The sequence below is a fragment of the Galeopterus variegatus genome, unplaced genomic scaffold, assembly GCF_000696425.1.
Source record: "Galeopterus variegatus unplaced genomic scaffold, G_variegatus-3.0.2 Scaffold888, whole genome shotgun sequence".
NCBI classification, from domain to species: domain Eukaryota; kingdom Metazoa; phylum Chordata; class Mammalia; order Dermoptera; family Cynocephalidae; genus Galeopterus; species Galeopterus variegatus.
In genome coordinates this window covers 135,845-155,201 of record NW_007726999.1, presented here as the reverse complement: position 1 = coordinate 155,201, position 19,357 = coordinate 135,845, and the positions used below count along the sequence as shown (strand labels likewise).

General features: G+C 37.0%; 1 protein-coding gene across 1 annotated transcript in view; it reads right to left on the bottom strand.

Annotated features, from left to right (window-relative positions):
• MOSPD2 (motile sperm domain containing 2) overlaps nucleotides 1-19,357 on the bottom strand; it is a 61,222-nt gene that overhangs the window by 41,639 nt on the left and 226 nt on the right. Inside the window, exon 2 of the mRNA XM_008573187.1 lies at nucleotides 19,228-19,297. Within this exon, the coding sequence (XP_008571409.1) occupies nucleotides 19,228-19,297 (70 nt within the window). The remainder of the gene's footprint in view (nucleotides 1-19,227; nucleotides 19,298-19,357) is intronic.

Below are 19,357 nucleotides of genomic sequence, written 5' to 3'. Positions count from 1 at the left end.
TGCGGGCGCAACCCCGAGGGTTGCGATCCCGTTACCGGTCAGTAAAAAAGACAAAAAGGAAAAAAAAAAAAAAAGGCTAAGGGAATTCATCAACACTCTACCTGCATTACAAGAAATGCTAAAGGAAGTTCTTCAACCTGAAGACAACGATGCTAAGGAATAGCAAAAGAACATTTGAAGGTACATAACTCATCAGTAAAGGAAGTTCAAAACCTCAGGATACTCCAATGTTGTAAAGGGGGGGAGGTGAATAAACTGCTTACATCATCAGTGTAAAGTCTAAAGGACAAACCTAACAAGACGTTAATATATACAACAACAATATAAACAATAGGCAATATTAAAAGCTGTAACTTGGAACAACAAAATATCAAAACGGGGGGGGGGGATGACCCCAAACTGTAGAATTTTTGTATTTTTCTTTTTTCTTACTTATCAAAATTATTAGTCTAAAATAATCCATTAAAACTAAACATGTTTTTTGTAACTCATGGCAATCATAATACAAAATCATATAAGAGACATACTGTAGAGCTAGGACTGGGTCTGGAGCTCACAGACCCCTCGAGCCCGTTAACAAACCCTTCACACGCAGGTCTATGAGCTAGGTAATGGCAAAAAGGTCCTTGGAGCCTTGGTTGAAGTAGGAATAGTCTTTATTCAGCACACACAAATCTACGATTGTTGCTATTGTTTGCTCTGCAGTTTGTGAAGCAGAAGCTGGCCCATAGAGCTTGCATCTAAAAATAGAGCATGTTTACTATGCTGGCAGCTGTTCAGTTTTTCTTTGGACTTTGCCAGTAGCAATTGAGATTTTGAGGTTCTCTGTGGACTGCTTAGCTTGTAGATGTGTGTGTGCTGAATAAAGACTATTCCTACTTCAACCAACGCTCCAAGGACCCTTTTGCCAGTTACCTAGCTCATAGATCTGCGTGTGAAGGGTCTGTGAATGGGCTTGAGGGGTCTGTGAGCTCCAGATCCAGCCCTGGCTCTACAATTCTTCTCAGCAGCACATGGAACATTTTCTAAAGTAAACCATATTTATGTTAGGTCACAAAAGAAGTCTCAACAAATTTTTAAAAAGTGAAATCATATCAACTACCTTGTCCAACAATAATGGAATAAAACTAGAAATCAACAATGAAAGGGAAACCATACAAATGCATAGAAATTAAACAACATGCTCCTAAACCATGAATGGGTCAAATAAGAAATCAAAAAGGAAATTAAAAAAATTCCTGTGGACGAACAAAAATGAAAACACAACATACTCGAATCTATGGGACACATAAAGGCATTTCTAAGAGGAAAGGTTATAGCAATAAATGCCTACATCAAAAAAGAAGAAAGACTCGAAATAAACAACAAAATACTATACCTCAAGGAGCTAGAAAAACAAGAGCAAACTCAACCCCAAATCAGAAGGAGAGAAATAACAATGATCAGAGCAGAATTAAATGAATTAGAGATTTAAAAAATAATACAAAAGATCAGTGAAACAAAGACTTGATGTTTTTAAAAGATAAAATCGAAAAACCTTTAGCTAGACTAATGAAGAGAAAAGGAGAGAAGACTCAAATGAATAAAATCAGAAATACAAAAAGGAGACATTACAACTTGATGCCTCGGAAATACAAAGGATTCTAAGAGACTACTAAGAACAACTATATGCAAACAAACTGGAAAATCTAGAAGAAATGGATAAATTCCTGGATACATACAACTCATCAAGTTTGAATTGTAAAGAACGAGAAAACCTAAACAGGCCAATAACAAGTAATGACTGTGAAGGAGTAATAAAAAGCCTCCCAAGAAAGAAAACCCAGGACCAGATGGCTTCACTGCCAAATTCTACCAAATACTTAAACAAGAACTAATACCAATTGTTCTCAAACTCTTCCATAAAATTGAAAGGGAGGGAATACTTCCAAACTCAATCTATGAGGCCTCATACCAAAATCAGAAAAAGACACAACAAAAAATGAAAACTACAGACCAATATCCCTTATGAAAACAGATGCAAACATCCTCAATAAAATACTAGCAAACAGAATCCAACATCACATTAAAAAGATCATTCACCATGATCAAGTGGGATTCATCACAGGGATGCAAGGATGGTTCAACATATGCAAATCAATAAACATGATACATCACATCAACAGAATATAGGGAAAAAAACCCCAAAACCAAAAAACCATATGATCATTCAACAGATACCAAAAAAGCACTGGATAAAATCCAACACCACTTTGTGATTAATAAAAAAAAAAAAAAAAAGCAAAAAAAACCTCAACAAATTAGGTAGTGAAGGAATATATCTCAATGGAATAAAGGCCATATATGACAAAAACAAAGCTAATATTATACCAAGTGGACAAAAATTGGAGGCTTTTTCCATTAAGATCTGGAATAAGACAAAGATGCCCAATGTATTAGTCCGTTTTGCATTGCTATAACAGAAATACTGGAGACTGGGTAATTTATAAAGAACAAAGGTTTATTTGGCTTACGATTCTGGGACAGCTGCATCTGGCACAGGCCTCAGGCTGCTTCTACTCATGGCAGAAAAGCGGCAGGCAGCTGGTGGGTACAAGAAGATCACATGGCAGGAGGGAGAGGGAGCGGGAGAGGGAGGGGGAGAGGGGGAGAGGGAGGAGAGGGGAGGTGCCAGGGTCCTATAAACAACCAGCTCTCACAGGAACTAATAGAGCTCATTACTCACTCATTACTCTCCCCACCTAGAGATATCTAATCCATTCATGAGGGATCCACCCCCATGACTCAATCAGTTTCCAACACTCCCACATTGAGGATCAAATTTCCACATGAGTTTTGGAGGGGACAACACATCCAAACTCCATCATTCTGCCCATGGCCCCTCAAAACTCATGTTGCTCTCGCATACAAAATACAATCATTCCAACAGTCCTAAAAGTCTTAGTTTTCTCCAGCACCAACTTAAAATTCCGAAGTCCAAAGTCCAAAGTCTCACCTGAGACCAAAAGTAAAACTCCTTCCAGCTGTGAACATGTAAAAACCAAAACCAAATTTATCTACTGCCAATATACAATGGTGGAACAGACACTGGGTATATATTTCAACTCCAAAAGGAAGGAATAGGTCAAAAGAAAGGAGAAACAGGCCCCAAACAAGTACAAAAATCAGCAGGGCAGACATTATGTCTTAAAGCTCCAAAATAATCTTCTTTGACTCCAAGTCCTGCATCCTGGGCACAATGGGGCATCTGGGCCACCAAAGCATCAGGCAGCCTCACTCGCACAGTTCTGTCAGGTGTGGGCTGTGCTGGTGCCTGTGGCTTTTCCAGGCCTGCACTGCACATTGCCAGTGGCCCTGCAGTTTTGGGGTCCTGGTGGCAGCCCTGCTGCCTTGGCTCTAGTAGACATTTCCCTGGTGGGGGCTCTCTGTGGGGGCTCCAACCCCACTTTCCTGCTCAGCATTGCTCTAGTAGATGGCCACTAAGGTGGATCCGCCCCTGCAGCAGGTCTCTGCTTGGGCCCCCAGGCTTTTCCATACATCCTCTGGAATCTGGGTGGAGGCTGCCATGCCTCCACTGCTCTCAGGTCCTGCTGGCCTGCTGACTTAACCTGGACACCACCAGGGTTACAGGCTTCTACTCTCCAGTGCTGCTGCACGAATCACACTTGGGGCCATTTGAGGCAGGGCTGCTCCAGCCATAGCAGCTGGGATGCAGGCAGCAGGTTCCCAAGGGCAGCTGTGCCCCAGGTCTGTCCTCGAGGACAACTCAGTCCTTCTAGGCCTCAGGGCCTGTGATGGGTGGGGCACCCTTCCAGACTTCTCAAATGCCTTTAGGGCTTTTTCTCCATTGCCCTGGTTCTTAGCATCTGGCTGCCTCATTACCAAACTAATGTCTTTACCAGGCAGTTTATCTGCTTCACCCTTGCATTTATCTCCTGCTCTCCACTTCTCTACCACATGGCCAGGCTGCAAATTTTCCAAATCTTTACACCCTGCTTCCCTTTTAAATTCTGGCTTTACATCACACCTTTGCCTTTGCCGCCTTAACTCAGTGTAAGCCGTGAAAAGTAACCATGCAGCTTCCTTAATGCTTTGCTGCTTGGAAATTTCTTCTTTGCTGCTTGGAAACGCTCTGGTTCACAAGTCTTAAGTCCCACCTTCCACAAAGTCCAAGGGCATGGACACAGTGCAGCTAAGTTCTTTGCTATGGTGTAGCAAGGGTGATCTTCTGTCCAATTCCCAATAAGTTCCTCATTTCTATCTGAGACCTCATCATCCACATGGCCTTTACTTTCCACATTTTTATCAACATTCTGCTCACAACCATTTAACCAATCTCTAAAATGTTCCAAACATTCTCTCATCTTTTTCTCTTCTTCTAAGTCCTCCATCCTCCTCCATTCTTGCCTAATACCCAGTTCCAAAGCTGCATCCACATTTTCAAGTATCTGTATAGCAATACCCCACTCCTCGGTACCAATTTTCTCAGTACAACACATCCAAACTCCATCACCCGCTTTCCCCAATAGGGTGAGAGAAAGCAATAAAGGACATCCAAATTGGAAAGAAGGAAGTCAAACTATCCCTATTTGCAGATGACATGATCATATACATAGAAAACCCTAAAGACTCCATCAAAAAATTGCTAGAATAAATGGGTTCAGTAAAGCAGCAGGATACAAAGTCAACACACAAAAATCAATAGTCTTTCTTATATGCTAATAACAAAATAGCTGAAGAAGAAACCAAGAAAGTAATCCCATTCACAGTAGCTACCAAAGAAATGAAATACCTAGGAGTAAATTTAACCAAGGAGGTAAAAAACCTCTATGGTGAAAACTATAAAAACACTGAAGAGGACCCAAATGAATGGAAAGATACTCTGTGTTCTTGAGTCAGAAGAATTAACATTATCAAAATGTCCATTTTACTCAAAGCAATGTACACATTCAACACAATCCCTATTCAAAATACCAATGCTATTTTTCACATAAGTAGAAAAAGTAATCTTAGAATTTGTATGGAACCACAAAAGACCCCATATAGCTAAATAAATCTTGAACAAAAAGAACACTGCAGGCATCATATTTCCTGACTTCAAAATATACTATAAAGTTATAGTAACCAAAACAGCATGGTACTGGCATAAAAACAGACAAATAGACCAATGGAACAGAATAGCAAGCCCAGAAATAAACCCACACACTTACAGCCAACTGATTTTCAACAAAGGTGCCAAGAATATACAGTGGGGAAAGGACAGACTTTTCAATAAATTGTGCTCAGAAAACTGGATATCCACATGCAGAGAATTGAAACTAGACCCCTCTTTCTCACCATACACAAAAATCAACTCAAACTTGATTAAAGACCTAAATTTAAGACTGGAAACTATGGAACTACTGGAAGAAAACATAGGGGGAATGCTATATGAAACGGGAGTGGGCAGAGCTTTTTTGAATGAGACTACAAAGGCAAAGGCAACTAATGCAAAAATACATTAATAGGACTACATCAAATGAAAAAGCTTCTGCATAGCAAGAGACACTATCAACAAAGTGAAGAGACAACCCACAGAATGGGAGAAAGTATTTGCCAACTACACATCAGATAAAGGGCTAATCTCTAGAACACATAAAGAACTCAAGCTGAATAGCAAAAAAGCAAATAACCCAATTACAAAATGGGCAAAGAGCCTGAACAGACATTTCTCAAAAGAAGACATACAAATGGCCAACAAACACAAGAAAAAGTGCTGAAAATCACTAATCGTCAGGGAAATGCAAATTAAAACCACAATGAGATATCATCTCACCCCAGCTGGAATGGCTGTTATCAACAAGACAGAAAATAAATGCTTGTGAGGATACGGAAAAAGGGAATCCTCCTATGTTGTTGGTGGGAATTTAAACTGGTATGGCAAAACAGTATGGAAGTTCCTTAGAGAACTAAAAATAGATCTACCTTATGATCCCGCTATCTCACTATTGGGTATATACCAAAAGAAATGAAATCAATATATCAAAAAGACACCTGCACTCCCATGTTCATGGGAACACTATTCACAATAGCCAAGAGATGGAATCAACATAAATTCCCATCAACAGATGAAAGGATTAAAAAACTGTGGTATATATACACAATGGAATACTATTCAGATATAAAAAGAAATGATATCCCATCATTTGCAGCAACATGGATGGAACTGGAAACCATCATGTTAAGTGAAGTAAGTCAGGTACTGAAAGATAAACACCAAAAGGTTTCACTCATACGTGGAATCTGAAGGGAAAAAAGTGGTTCTCATAGAATCGCACAGTAGAATAATGGTTACCAGAGGCCAGGAAGAGAGGAGGTTAGGGGGGAGAAGCACTGGACCAATGAGTACAAAACTATGCTATTGACCCTAAGTGAATCATTGTGCAGTATATGAATGTACTGAAACAACACACTGTACTCCACAAATACGTACATGTAAATGTTAAAATTAAAAAAAAATTAAAAAAAAAAAAAAAAAAGAAAAAGAATCACCAGGAGGCCTTGTTAAAACAGGGATTACTGGGCCCTGCACCTAGAATGTCTAATGTTGGGTGAGATCTGAGAATCGGCACTTGTAACCAGTTCCTACATGATGCTGATGCTCCTCGTGCAGGGACCACACTTAGAGAACCACTGGTCTACTGCAGGGGTTGGCGAACTTTTTGTATATAGGACCAGATGGTAAAAATCTAAGTATCTTAGACTTTAAGGGCCATGTATGTCCTCTGCTGCTGATACTTCTTTGTGTGTGTATGTGTTTTACAACCCTTTAAAAATACAAAAACCATTCTCAACTTGAGGGCCACACAAAAATAGGACTTTGAGTACCAGTCTATTATAGATAGGGGAGGTGCTTCCTTCTTCAGTTGCTATCCTTCAAGAGCTGGATTCCTTGCAGACCTGCACAAGACAAGCTAAACTTTGAATACCGTTCTCCAGGCCCTCATTAGTCACCAGCCAGTTATCCAGGCTAATTAGATGTAATGGACCTCAGTTCATTCCTGCATATTAGGAACTCAGCCTCAAAGCCTCAGTGTGGGCGTACTATCTACAACTTTTCATTTGGCTCTTCTTGGTCATACGGGAGAATGAGAGGCCAGTTTCATCAAAAGCAATATGTTAACAGTATTCTTGAGAAAGAATCAGTCATTTTTAGGGAACAGCTCCTCAAATCACACCCTTAATGTCAAGGCCCTGGTGAGACATGGGGGATAGCATGAGGGGAGTGGTACTGATGTTGTCTCCTCCACTATGATCCATGAGGTCAGAGACTTTGGAAAGTCACACCCCTGCCCCCAACACCCTCCTCCCCACTCCTCTCTTCTGCTCAACACACAGTAGGTACACACTAAATCTCTGTTACTGAATGATTAACCACGTACAAGTCTGTTCCCCAGTAGCCCTTGAGGGCCCAGAACTTCAATAATGAATTGTTTGGTTTTTTTCTCCCATTTTGAAAAGTTAAAAACTTTAGGAATAGAAGATAATGTTAAAAAACATCTGTGTAGGGGCCGGCCCGGTGGCGCATGCGCTAGTGCGCCGCTTGGGAAGCGCGGCTGCACTCCCGCCGAGGGTTCGGATCCCACATACAGACCGGTTCCCGCTCACTGGCTGAGCGAGGCACGGGGGCAACACCGAGGGTTGCGATCCCGTTGCCGGTCCCGGTCCGGTACGGGGGCGACACTGAGGGTTGCGATCCGTTGCCGGACATGGAAAAAGACAAAAAAAAAACATCTGTGTAGCTGTGACCCAGAATTAACAAATATTAACTTACTGGCTTCAGATTTTTTTTTTTTTTTTAAATAATAAAAGGACTAGAATGTCACAGCTCAGGTTGAAGTTTCCCTTAATCTTCCATAAAAACCCTACATTTATTTTGTTAGATTATTAGGCAGTTTAAAGATTTTTGTGTTGCCATTGTGAACCTATGACAAGATTAGCAAACCTTATACCTCTTATTTTCTTTGTCATATTGATAACTAAGTTATCCTATACAATGTAGAGTTATAGAAGTAATAGTAGAGATCACTGTCTTTTTCCTGACTTCATAGGAATTACTCTGAAGTTTCACAACTAAACATGACATTTGCTGTAAGTTTTTAGAAGATACATTTAGCTTTAAGTATTCTGTAATTGCCACTGTGATATCCTCTTTAACCTATGGGTTATTTATCAGAAGTAAGAATTATAAGCATTGCTTGGAAGTTGTTATTTAGAAGTGTGTTAGTTTAGTTTCTTAATATTTGATTTGTTTTTTTGTTTGCATTTATTGTGACTTGTAATATAGTTGCTTAATGGTGTGAGAACATGGTATGATCTAGCTTCTTTGGAATTTTTTGAGACTTCTGTCATAACTTATTATGTCACGAATGTTTGCAAAATCTCCAAAAGTATAAGTATATTCAAAAAGTATATATTCTATATTTGTTGGGTAGGAAAAATCTAGATAGTCATATGTAAACACACATTTATGATCAAGTTTGCTCACTGTACTGTCAAAATCTTCTAAAATCTTAAGGATTTCTTGCCTAATTGTTCTGTGTATTTCTGAAAGGTTTGTTAAAATCACTCAGCGTGTATGTGGATTTCTTGAGTTTCCCTTATAATTCTGAGAGCTTTTGCTTTAGGTATGTTAAGTTTATAATGTTGGATGGTTTTTATGTTGTTAGTTCCTAATGGTTATACCTTTTTAGGGTTCATCACTAGCAGTAACTCTTTTTTTATGTATTAATGTTTTTCCCCCTAAATATTTTGTCTAATCAAAGTACTGTAAACACAGGATTACTTTTGATATTTGTCTTGTATACATTTTTCCATCTCTTTATTTTCAACCTTTCTACATTAATTTATTTCAGGTTAGACTTTTGTAGGCCACATGCAATTATGACTTCTAAAATCTCATCTGAGAGTTAACATGTATAAATCTGTTTATATTTGTAGTAACTACTGATAAAGTTGGGATTATTTCTGCTGTGTATTCCTATGTGTCTTCTAGTTACCATGCTTCTTTTCTTCTCCTTTCCTGCTTCTTGCTGGAGAGATGACTTTTTCTTTATTCCCCTTTTCATCTCTTCACTGGTTTGGAAGTTAAACATTTTACAAATCTCTATGTATTAGTCCATTTCTGTTGCTTATAATGGAATACCTGAAACTGGGTAATTTACAAAGAACAGAGGTTTATTTGGCTTATGATTCTGGGACAGTTGCATCTGGTGCAGGCCTCAGGCAGCTTCTACTCATGGTGGAAAACAGCAGGCAGCCAGCAGATACAAGATCACGTGGCAAGAGGAAGTGAGAGAGAGGGAGAGGAGGTGCCAGGATTCTTTAAACAACCAGCTCTCATGGGAACTAATAGAGCAAGAACTGAACTCACTATCCCCAACCCAGAGCATTAATCTATTCATACGGGATCCGCCCCCATGACCTAAACCGCTCCCAATGTTGCCAAGTTGGGGTCAGATTGTGACAGATTTTGAAATGAGCTTTGGGGGGCACAACATATCCAAACTCTATCACTCTATCTCTCAGTGGTTACCCTTATTTTAAATATTCACTCTTAAAATGACAAGATCTAAAGTTAATATCTCAATCCTCATTCTAAACAATACAAGTTCTTGTAATGTTTTTACTTCCAGTTTGTTAATTTTTTTATTATCAACAATTACGTTTTTTCTTCGCTAATTTGCTTACCTATTTCTTTGCTTTACATTGCTTCTTGCATTCCTCTGCTTCTTTCTGAGTTCTATTTACTAATTAGTGAAGTAGTGTTTTTTTGTTTTTTTTTTTTAAATCAGCCATGGACTGCCAATCTCTGCATGCCTGAAACATTATACCTTTACTTATGAATAAATACTGTAAGTGAGCAGTTATTTGCCTCAGCACTTTCAGAAAATTATCTCACTGTTTCCTGATATTACTACTACTAATGAAAAAACAAGTACCAGTCTGACTTCTGTTCCTTTGTAGATAATTTGTCATTTCTCTCTGGTTGTTAAGATTTTCTCTTTGTCCTTGATGTTTCTAGTTTCATTATGATACAGCTTCAGACTTTTTAATTCATGATGCTCAGATTTTACTATGCTTCTTTAATCTGAGGATTGGATGTCTTTCATAAACTCTAGGTAACTGTCAATTATCTCTTCTAATAGTACTGTCTCTATTTTTTTCCTTCTGGAAGTTCTATTAAATATATACGGGGTTTCTCATGTCTTATTTTCTCATATATTTTTATCCATTTTTTTCCTCCAATAATCTGGGTATACAATAAGTACCTGTATAAAAACTTAAAAACTGTCTATGATTGTCTTATGTCAGTTGTGAACATATAGCAATATAATGAGAAAAAAAAAGTCTAAATCATGGTCCAACTCGTAAATGCAAAGTAACTAATATCAAAAAAGTTCTCTGCATATATGCCAAATCTCTATGGTCAACACAAATTCAGCTAAAAATAGTTCTGACTTGAAATGTAGCAAATTTTTTGTCCTCCCATTCCTTGCAAAATGGCTGCAGGGGAAAAATAGTCCTTTAGAAATTTTTGTGAACTTTACTCAATCTCCTAGAGATCTTATCAAACCAAAATTCTTTTTTTTTTTTTTTAAATTTTTTGGTGGCTGGCCAACACGGGGATCCAAATCCTTGAACTTGGTGTTATAATACCGCGCTCTAACCAACTGAGCTAACTGGCCAGGCCAGAATTCTTGTCAGAGATTAAATTTTCAGTAATGAAAAATCATTCATGTACTCTACTATCATGAGTACACAGGAGACCTGATAAACACCATTCTTTCTGTGTAAGCTTTTCAAATGACAATAACTAAAAACAAATTGACATCCTAGAAATGAAAGTATTCTAGTAAGAGATTCTTCAAAGTTGCACATCTCAGGAACATTCAGAATGAGGATATATGAAGAATAGGTACCAACAACTTAAGAAGATAAATTTTTTTAAAAAAAGAATATATGCCAGGAACCTAAAACAAGTCATTATTGATAATAAAGATAAATGAGCAAGTCTACCAATTCTTTATCCCAACACAAATTTACCACTGAGGTCTCTGTGAGAATATATTCTCTAAAGCAGAGGCTTCATATTTTCAGATATAAAATAAGCACAAAAACTGATTAATTCTTTTTTAAAAATTAATTTATTTTTAATTGACAAAATTGTATGTATTTATGGTTTACAATATGTTTTCACATATGTACACCTTGTGAAATGGTGAGACCAAGTTTTTTGTGGTGAGAACACTTAAAATCTACTCTCTTAGCAATTTTCAAGTATATATTACATTGTTATTAATTATAGTCACCATGTTGTACAACAGCCCTCTTGAATTTATTCCTCCTATCTGACTAAAATTTTGTATCCTTTGACCAACATCTTCCCATCCTCCAGCCTCTGGTAACTACCATTCTACTCTCCACTTCTATGAGTTCAACTTCTTCAGATTTCACATATAAGTGAGAGAGTGTGATATCTGTCTTTCTGTGTCTAGCTTATTTCACTTAACATCCTCCAGGTTCATCCATGTTGTCACAAACGACAGGATTTCCTTCTTTTTTAAAGCTGAATAGTATTCTATTGTGTATATATGCCACATTTTCTTTATCTGTTCATCTGATATACTCTTAAGATCTTTTCCTCTTATTCTGATCATGACAACTTTACAAAGGTTGATCTTGATGGAGCAAAATTTAAGAAAATACAAGGTCTGTCTAGACAGACAGCCTCTTTCAAAGGCTTCTTTGCTTGTGGATAATAACAACTCATTACTTATGAGGACTAATTTGTGATCACCCACCATATGCTAGTACAAAAAGGAGCTAGGTATTGCAGACGCAAAGATAAGTGAAGCCTTAAGTGGTCCCTTGTGAAGGACTTTTGGATAGTTAACAAACTACCCAATAGTATAGTTACATTTTAAATGTCATTTGCCTTCCACCTTTCCATTGCAGATATGGCAGTCGATAAGGACAATCCCTGTTATATGCATCCTTTACCTACAAGGGTTCCTTCCATTCACTGCTGATCTTCTTGTCCTTGTAAGTCCCCTCTTTTGTCATCTATGATGCTAAAGCTTCCTGACTCTCCTATTTCTCTAACCACTTTGTCTCCTTCCGTCTAATAAATTGAAGGCATTCCTCAAAGTAATTACTTAATTAAGAAAAAAACACGGACAAAATAAAGACATTTTCGAAACTAAGAGAGTTTAACACTAATAGACCCCACCAGGGGAAATCTACAGGTTATGCTTTAGATTAAACAGTAATGATTCTATATACAAGATCTGAAACTTAAGGAATGATCAAAATATTAGTAAATATATGGTAAGTAAACAAACACTGATATAAGAAACAACAATAACAAATTATGAGGGTGAATTTGGGGAACCAGGTTAAAGCTGAACAATGAACATATCTTCCAGGGAACAGAGATGAGGATACACTCCTAAGCTTATAAAGCTTACATAATCTTGATGTCAATATTACACACACACACACAAAACACAAAAAAGGAAAATTACAGGCCAATTCATGAACACAGATGCAATATTTCTCAACAAACTACTAGTAGACTGAATCTAGCAATTTGCTTTAAAAACCTGATCGATATAATCTATTACATTAACAGATTAAAGGAGAAAACCCAATGAAAATTTCATCACATACAATAAATGTGCACAGTAGAAGAAAAAGTTGTGTTTTATAAAATTCAACCATCAATCGTGATGGGAACAATACAAAGCAAACAAACAAAACCCCAAACTAGAAATACAGGAATAGAGGAAACTTCTTCATTTTGATAAAGAATATCTACAAAGATCATACTTAATGGTGACACGATCAGAGCTACCTTTCTATGATTAAGAACAAGACAAGTAGGCTGTAATCACTGCTTCTATCCAACGGTGTTCTAAAGTTTCCAGCCAGCGTAGCACAGTAAAAACATTGAATGATGTAAGAATTGGAAAGTTGGAGAGAAAACTCAGTATTTCATGGTGATGTTATTATTTACATACAAATCCCAAGCTAATCTAGAGATAATTCAACAGAATTAATAACAGTTAGTAAGGTTTCTGAATTCAATATTAATGTAAAAAAGTCAAATGCAGTATCCATAAACAAGCAACCATTATTAAAACATACCAATTAAGTAACAACAGCAAAAATAAAACATTTATAGTACATGGGAATAAATCTAATAAAAGGTAGATTAACTGCAATGGGGAAAATTATAAATCTTTCAATAAGGAAGAGTTTAACACATTGATAAACAGAGCAGGTTCTTGAATAGGAGTACTCAACTGTGATGATGTCACCTCTACTGAAAGTGATCTTCTGATTTAACACAATTCCACTTAAAACTCCAACAAAAGCTTTTTGCTTGTTTTTCTTTTCAGAAACATGATAAGCTGATTCCAAAATTTATATGGAAGAACAAAGGGACAAGAAGAGCCCAAAGAAGTTATTTCCACAGAAGCGGAAACGAAATGGCCCATAAAGATATGAAAAAAATGCTCAATTTCACTGGTATTCAATGAAATGCAAATTAAAACCACAATGACATATCTCAAAGCCACCATCAGATGGGCAACTCTTTTCAATAACTTACAGTGCCAAATTTTAGGGTATGGGAAAACAAGAACATTCAAATACTGCTGTAAAGCCCATACCAATATTAAAAGCCATACTAATGAAAAAAAAGTTTAATCTACAAATGGATATAAACATGTAAAGACGTTTACCCTTACTAACAATTAAATGCAAACTAAAATGAAAACTGATACAATCACCTTGGGAAACAGTTTGGCATTACCTAGTAAAGTTGAACATGTGCCTATTCTATGACCTACCCTTTTCACTGCTGGGTGAAACTCTACAGCAGCAGTTCTCAAACTTTTTGGCCTCAGGACCCCTTTTACACTCTTAAAAATAAATGAGGACCCCCAAAGAGCTTTTTGTTTATATGGACTTTATTTATTGGTAGTTACTGTATTAGGTATTAAAACTGAGAAAAATGTAAACATGAGAACACACATTCTATCAGCTATCAGAGCAATGACATCATCAAATGCCACGTAGCCTCTTGAAAACACTGCTGTATGCTTGTTAAAGAATGACAGTGACAAAGGAAAATGTTTTAGTATTATTACGAAAATAGTTTTGACCTCTTAAACTCCTTGAAATGGTCTCAAGGAACCAGTTCTTGAGGCAACTTTGAGAACCACTGCCCTACAAAAGTTTTCACAAGTGTGCACCAGACATCTATAAGAATGTTCATACTGGTACTGTACATGATACAAAAACCTAGAAATAACCCTAAGTCAATCTTTTGGTATATTCATTCTATGAACTACTACACAGCCATAAAAAGGAATGAATCACAGTTATATTTCACAATATGAATGAATCTTGAGCAATAGAAGCGAGTCATGGAAAAATATATTCAGGTTTTATGTAAAGTTCAAAAGGAGGCAAAACCTAACAAAGTATAAGTGAGGAATATATCATAGGTGGTAAAACTAATGAAAAGCAAAGGAATGAGTAACACCAAATGCAGGAAAAGTGACAGGGATGGCGGTACATAGGAAGCTTCTAAGGTCCTGGGAGGTTCTAGTTTGTGGCTGAGTCGTGAGTACATAGGTGTTTATTTTATTAATGTTTTATACAATTTGTACACTTAAAAATTTTCAAAATTAAAACATAATAAACCAAATGAAAATGAAAAACTTAGAAAGGTCACTGGGTAAGAGAAAATTATCTAACTTAACAGCAATGGAAGAAACCTCAAAGGAATGGGTAGTTTTGAATATATTAAAAAACTGAAAAAAAGTAAAAGTGACATAAACTAGAAAAGCCCATACCAATATTAAAAGCCATACTAATGAAAAAAAAAGTTTAATCTACAAATGGATATAAACATGAAAAGACGTTTACCCTTACTAACAATTAAATGCAAACTAAAACACAGAACCATCAGTTAAGAAATGATGACACTAAACATAGGTAAGGGTGTGGTGGGACTAACACTCTCCTACAGGCTGGTAAGAATGAATATTAGTGCAACTACCATGGAGGAAATTTAGCACATATTATCAAATGCCTCAAAAATACTCACACTCTTGAAACCAATAATTCGATTTCTACATGTGAATCTTAAGGAAATTATCTGAAGTACTGAACAAAAAATTGCATTAACAAAAAACTGGAAAGAGTCTCAATGTCCAAAAAGGGACTAAGATAAAAGATAAGAAAACTATCTTTTATTTACAGAACCAAATATTAAATGGTAACATACAATGTTGCTTACTTCAAAAATATGGAGAAATAAGATCACATTAATAAAAATGTAACACAAAGTTATATACAGAGGGTTTTTTTAACTCTGTTTTCTTAAATGTATAGAAAAAAGACTAGAAAAAAAGTATCCACTGTTAGCAGACCTATCTCTGGGAGTTTCTTCAGACTTTTCTGGTATTAACCCAATTCATTTATGTGAATTCATATACTTGAAAAGTCAGACAACAAACCTAAAATAACAAACCCCATATACCTCTCAATGGCTTTGCATATTCACTAAAGTACAAACACATCGCTCTGGTGTCCAAGACTCTCTACACTATATTCCCACAGTTTTTAGCTATGTGTACTTACCCTCCTTAAGGCTTATCAAAGTGGACTTCCTATTGCTTCCTGAATATGCCCCTTACCTTCTCACCTCAGTGCCTTAGCTCAGACTATTTCATTGGCCTGGATCACCTTCTGTATCTGGAACGAGTTCAACCATCCTCCAAAGTTCATAAGAAACACCCCCTTTTCTATTAAGTTTTTTCTATCTCTGCACCAGTCACCCCAAACATGTTATTTCTCCTTGTCTTTGACTCTTACAGAACATATTTTAGCACTTTTGTTACTCTTAATATAATTTGCCTTAATTTTAATAGTTATCTCTGTTTTAACGCCTCTAGTAGATTGTAGTAGTTCTAGTAGATTGAAGTCGTATCCTTCTTCAGCTCTTTCTCTAATAGTGATATGCTGCTTCCCAGAATTAAGCACATAATGAGTACTTGAGGAACTGAATAAATTATTGTCACAAGAGATTAGTCTCTTGTCTAAGGTACAAGGAGGAAGAAGGAAGAAAGAACAGGAAATGTTTCTCATTTGAGACTCAGCATGGAATTTCTCACAGAACAATGAGGAAAAAAAGTACCATAATATGGACTTATATTTCATCCTTTTTGCCAGCTAAAAATCTATCCATAATTGGTAACTTAATTTCTATGGACACAAAAATGTGCTTGAAATTCCCAAGAACTTACTTCCAAAAGAGTTTTTGGAATACAGTTAGTGCTTGATGTGATATACTTGTAGATAATGAATTATTTTCCTTTAGGAAAAACATCATGTTTGCTTAAGTCTACCTTAAGCCTCTTCTGAAACAAAATATTATTAATGACAATAGAAAGACTGAAAGAGGAAGAAGGAAAGTGGATGTTCTAAACACTTAATTTCTAAAAAGCAAACTTAAAGGAGAAAACTCAGGCAAATTAAAAAGAAACTTCTTACCACTCTCCCATTCTACCTTTACCCGATGCTATATTTCAGGAAACAACTGAAACTTTAAGGCGAGAAAGTCTTTAAAGGTTTCTATTTTCCTTTCCCATGCAAGTCCTTAAATTAACATTTACAATTGCTGTTCAGATAACCCATACAAGTGCGTTTGCACATACCCAAATGCATGTATTTAAAGACAAAAACCCTTCCTATACTTAATGCCATACAGTGCTTTACTTAGAAAGAAGGCTTGTCTTGTGAGACTGCTCTTTGCTAAGTTTTGGTGGAGGAGGGGAGCTGGTTAACGCAGATTTTAATACTACAGAATTGGACTAATCTTCCTATGTATATATTTAAGTATCGCTATATTCATTCAATGAGTATGTAATGAGAACTGTGCTAGGTATACAGAGGTCAGTGTGACATCCAGGCCCCTGACCTCAATATCTACAGGTTGCTACAGAAGCCACATACATTCTACTCGAGGAAATGAATAATAATCAAATAAACAAATGAACAAGGTCATTACAGATTATGGTAAGAGCTGTAAAGGAGACAAAACAAACAAGACAAGGAGGCTATTTAATAATTAGTGAAGGCCTCTCAAATACATTTAAACCTTGAAAAGAAAAAAAAGGACCTAGCCATGCACAAAGGCAGAGAAGTGGAGAGGTCCCAAGATGGAAACAGACTCATTCTGTTTGAAGAACACAAACTAGGCAGTGTAGCTAGTCATGTTTTTCAAACAGTGGGTCACATTTTAGATTGTGATGTCAATTTTGTGGGTCATTGCATTTTCTAAAAGGAAGTCAAATAGAAAAAACATCAGTCACATGTTTTCAGAATAAGTAGGAGGGCACTTCAAAAAGTTCACGGAAAAATAGAATCAAAAGATAATAGGAATCTTTCCACGAACTTTTTGAAGTACTCTGGTATTCTTTAAGGAACTTTTGCTTCAGTTATGAGAGTGTACACATGTGTGTACCGGGTTGCAATGTATAATACTTTTCTTAATGTGGGCAGCAGTCGAATCTGTATTAAGCAAGGAGAGTAGAAACAGAGAATTGGGATTTTATTCTAAATGCAGTGGGTTGGCACTGAAGGGTTTCAAGCTGAGGAGTGATGTGATCTAATTTGATATCATGGTGTTGCTGAAAGATTACTATAATGAAATTCAGAAGACCTGAGCATTAGCCCCAGCCTAACGACTAACACCAGGGACATTGACAAAATCACTTAATCTCTCTAAACCTCACTTTCTTCATTTTAAAATGAGAAAGTTGAATCAAGATGACCTTTAAGATCTTGTCTACTGCTAAATTTCTGCCTATATTCTGCTTCCTCCCTTAGGCTACTTAAATGACTACTGGATAGTCACTAGCTCATTATATGGTCTAGTTCTGAATTACTTCTTAAAATATTATCAACCATGTAGCTATAAGAATTACATTTCTATAGAAAGCAATTTTAGAATTATCTCCTTACTGAAACCAGCTATGTTATTAGAAATGAGATCTCTGGGCTAAAAGTGAACTAAGTGCTTTTGCAACTCTCTGGTGCAAACTTTGGGGTGTGAAGAAAATTGGCAAGGAGAGATGAAAAGATTCAATGACCAAATTATTTGGAACAGATTTCTGTATTTGTTCTAGGTCATCAACTGATGTATAATCTAGGACAGTTTAAATTTCCAGGGAACCTGTACTGAGCACTAATGTCAAGATGTGGAAGCTTAACTCCTTTCAGAGTAACCAAAATGACTACTGAGGCAAAATATTCATTGACAGCCTACCGTATGTTAGGCCCATATTAGACGGTTTGATATATACTTTTTCACTTAATCCTCCTAACCTTATTATCTGCATTTCACAAATATGGAAACAAAGACTCAGTATATACAAGTAAGCTATTTAGTGGCAGCGTCAGGATTACAATCTTAAAGTAGGTAACATATAGACCCTTTTTTAATTCCGTATTTATAATGAATTATCCTGCATGTTTTATAAAAATTACTGTACAAGTGTTAAATCATCAGCTAAGTACCTGACAACTTAAGTATCTGTAACATTTGGACACAGAATGTTCAATCAATAAGTCCATTCTGGACTCAAAAGAACTTTGCTAGATACAGTGTGAGATGAAAAAAACTTGTTACAGCACTGGAGGGTCCTACTCTGTGGGTAGCATGCTGGGTTGTATGAAGTGGAATCAGGCAAAACTATCCAAGGAATTTGCATACTAAATTAAGTACACATCAGTAGTATTACTGCAGTTTCCAGGTTCTCGAGTGTTGCTAGTGAAAGGCCAGCAGAGAAACCGTGGACTGGGCAGCGTCATATGTGTCGTAGGCCTAACAAGTGTCCTGCAAGTTCCATAAATTCGAGATAATAGGAACTCACCAATTTCCAACTTACATTAACCCTTTAAAGGAAGCATCAGACATACCATCCGCCAACTTGGAGCAGAGTACACAGAACGTTATAAAAAGAAAAGCCTTTGAAATGTGCAGAGTATCATTCCTGTGAGGGTCGAAATGGTCCCTAACGCCTCCCACAGAAACACCCACAAACACCCCAGTAAAGTTAGGGATGCTCCACTGCACAGCTGCCTCAACCCCGTGAACGCAGTACCCACCTGCCACATACTCAGCTTCGAACCTCCGTCGGGTCTCAGAGATGAGCTTGGCTTTATTCTGGGTGTGATTCTGGATGGGAGACACGACCGGAACTTAGATACTACTCGCACCACCCCGCTTACCCTCAAC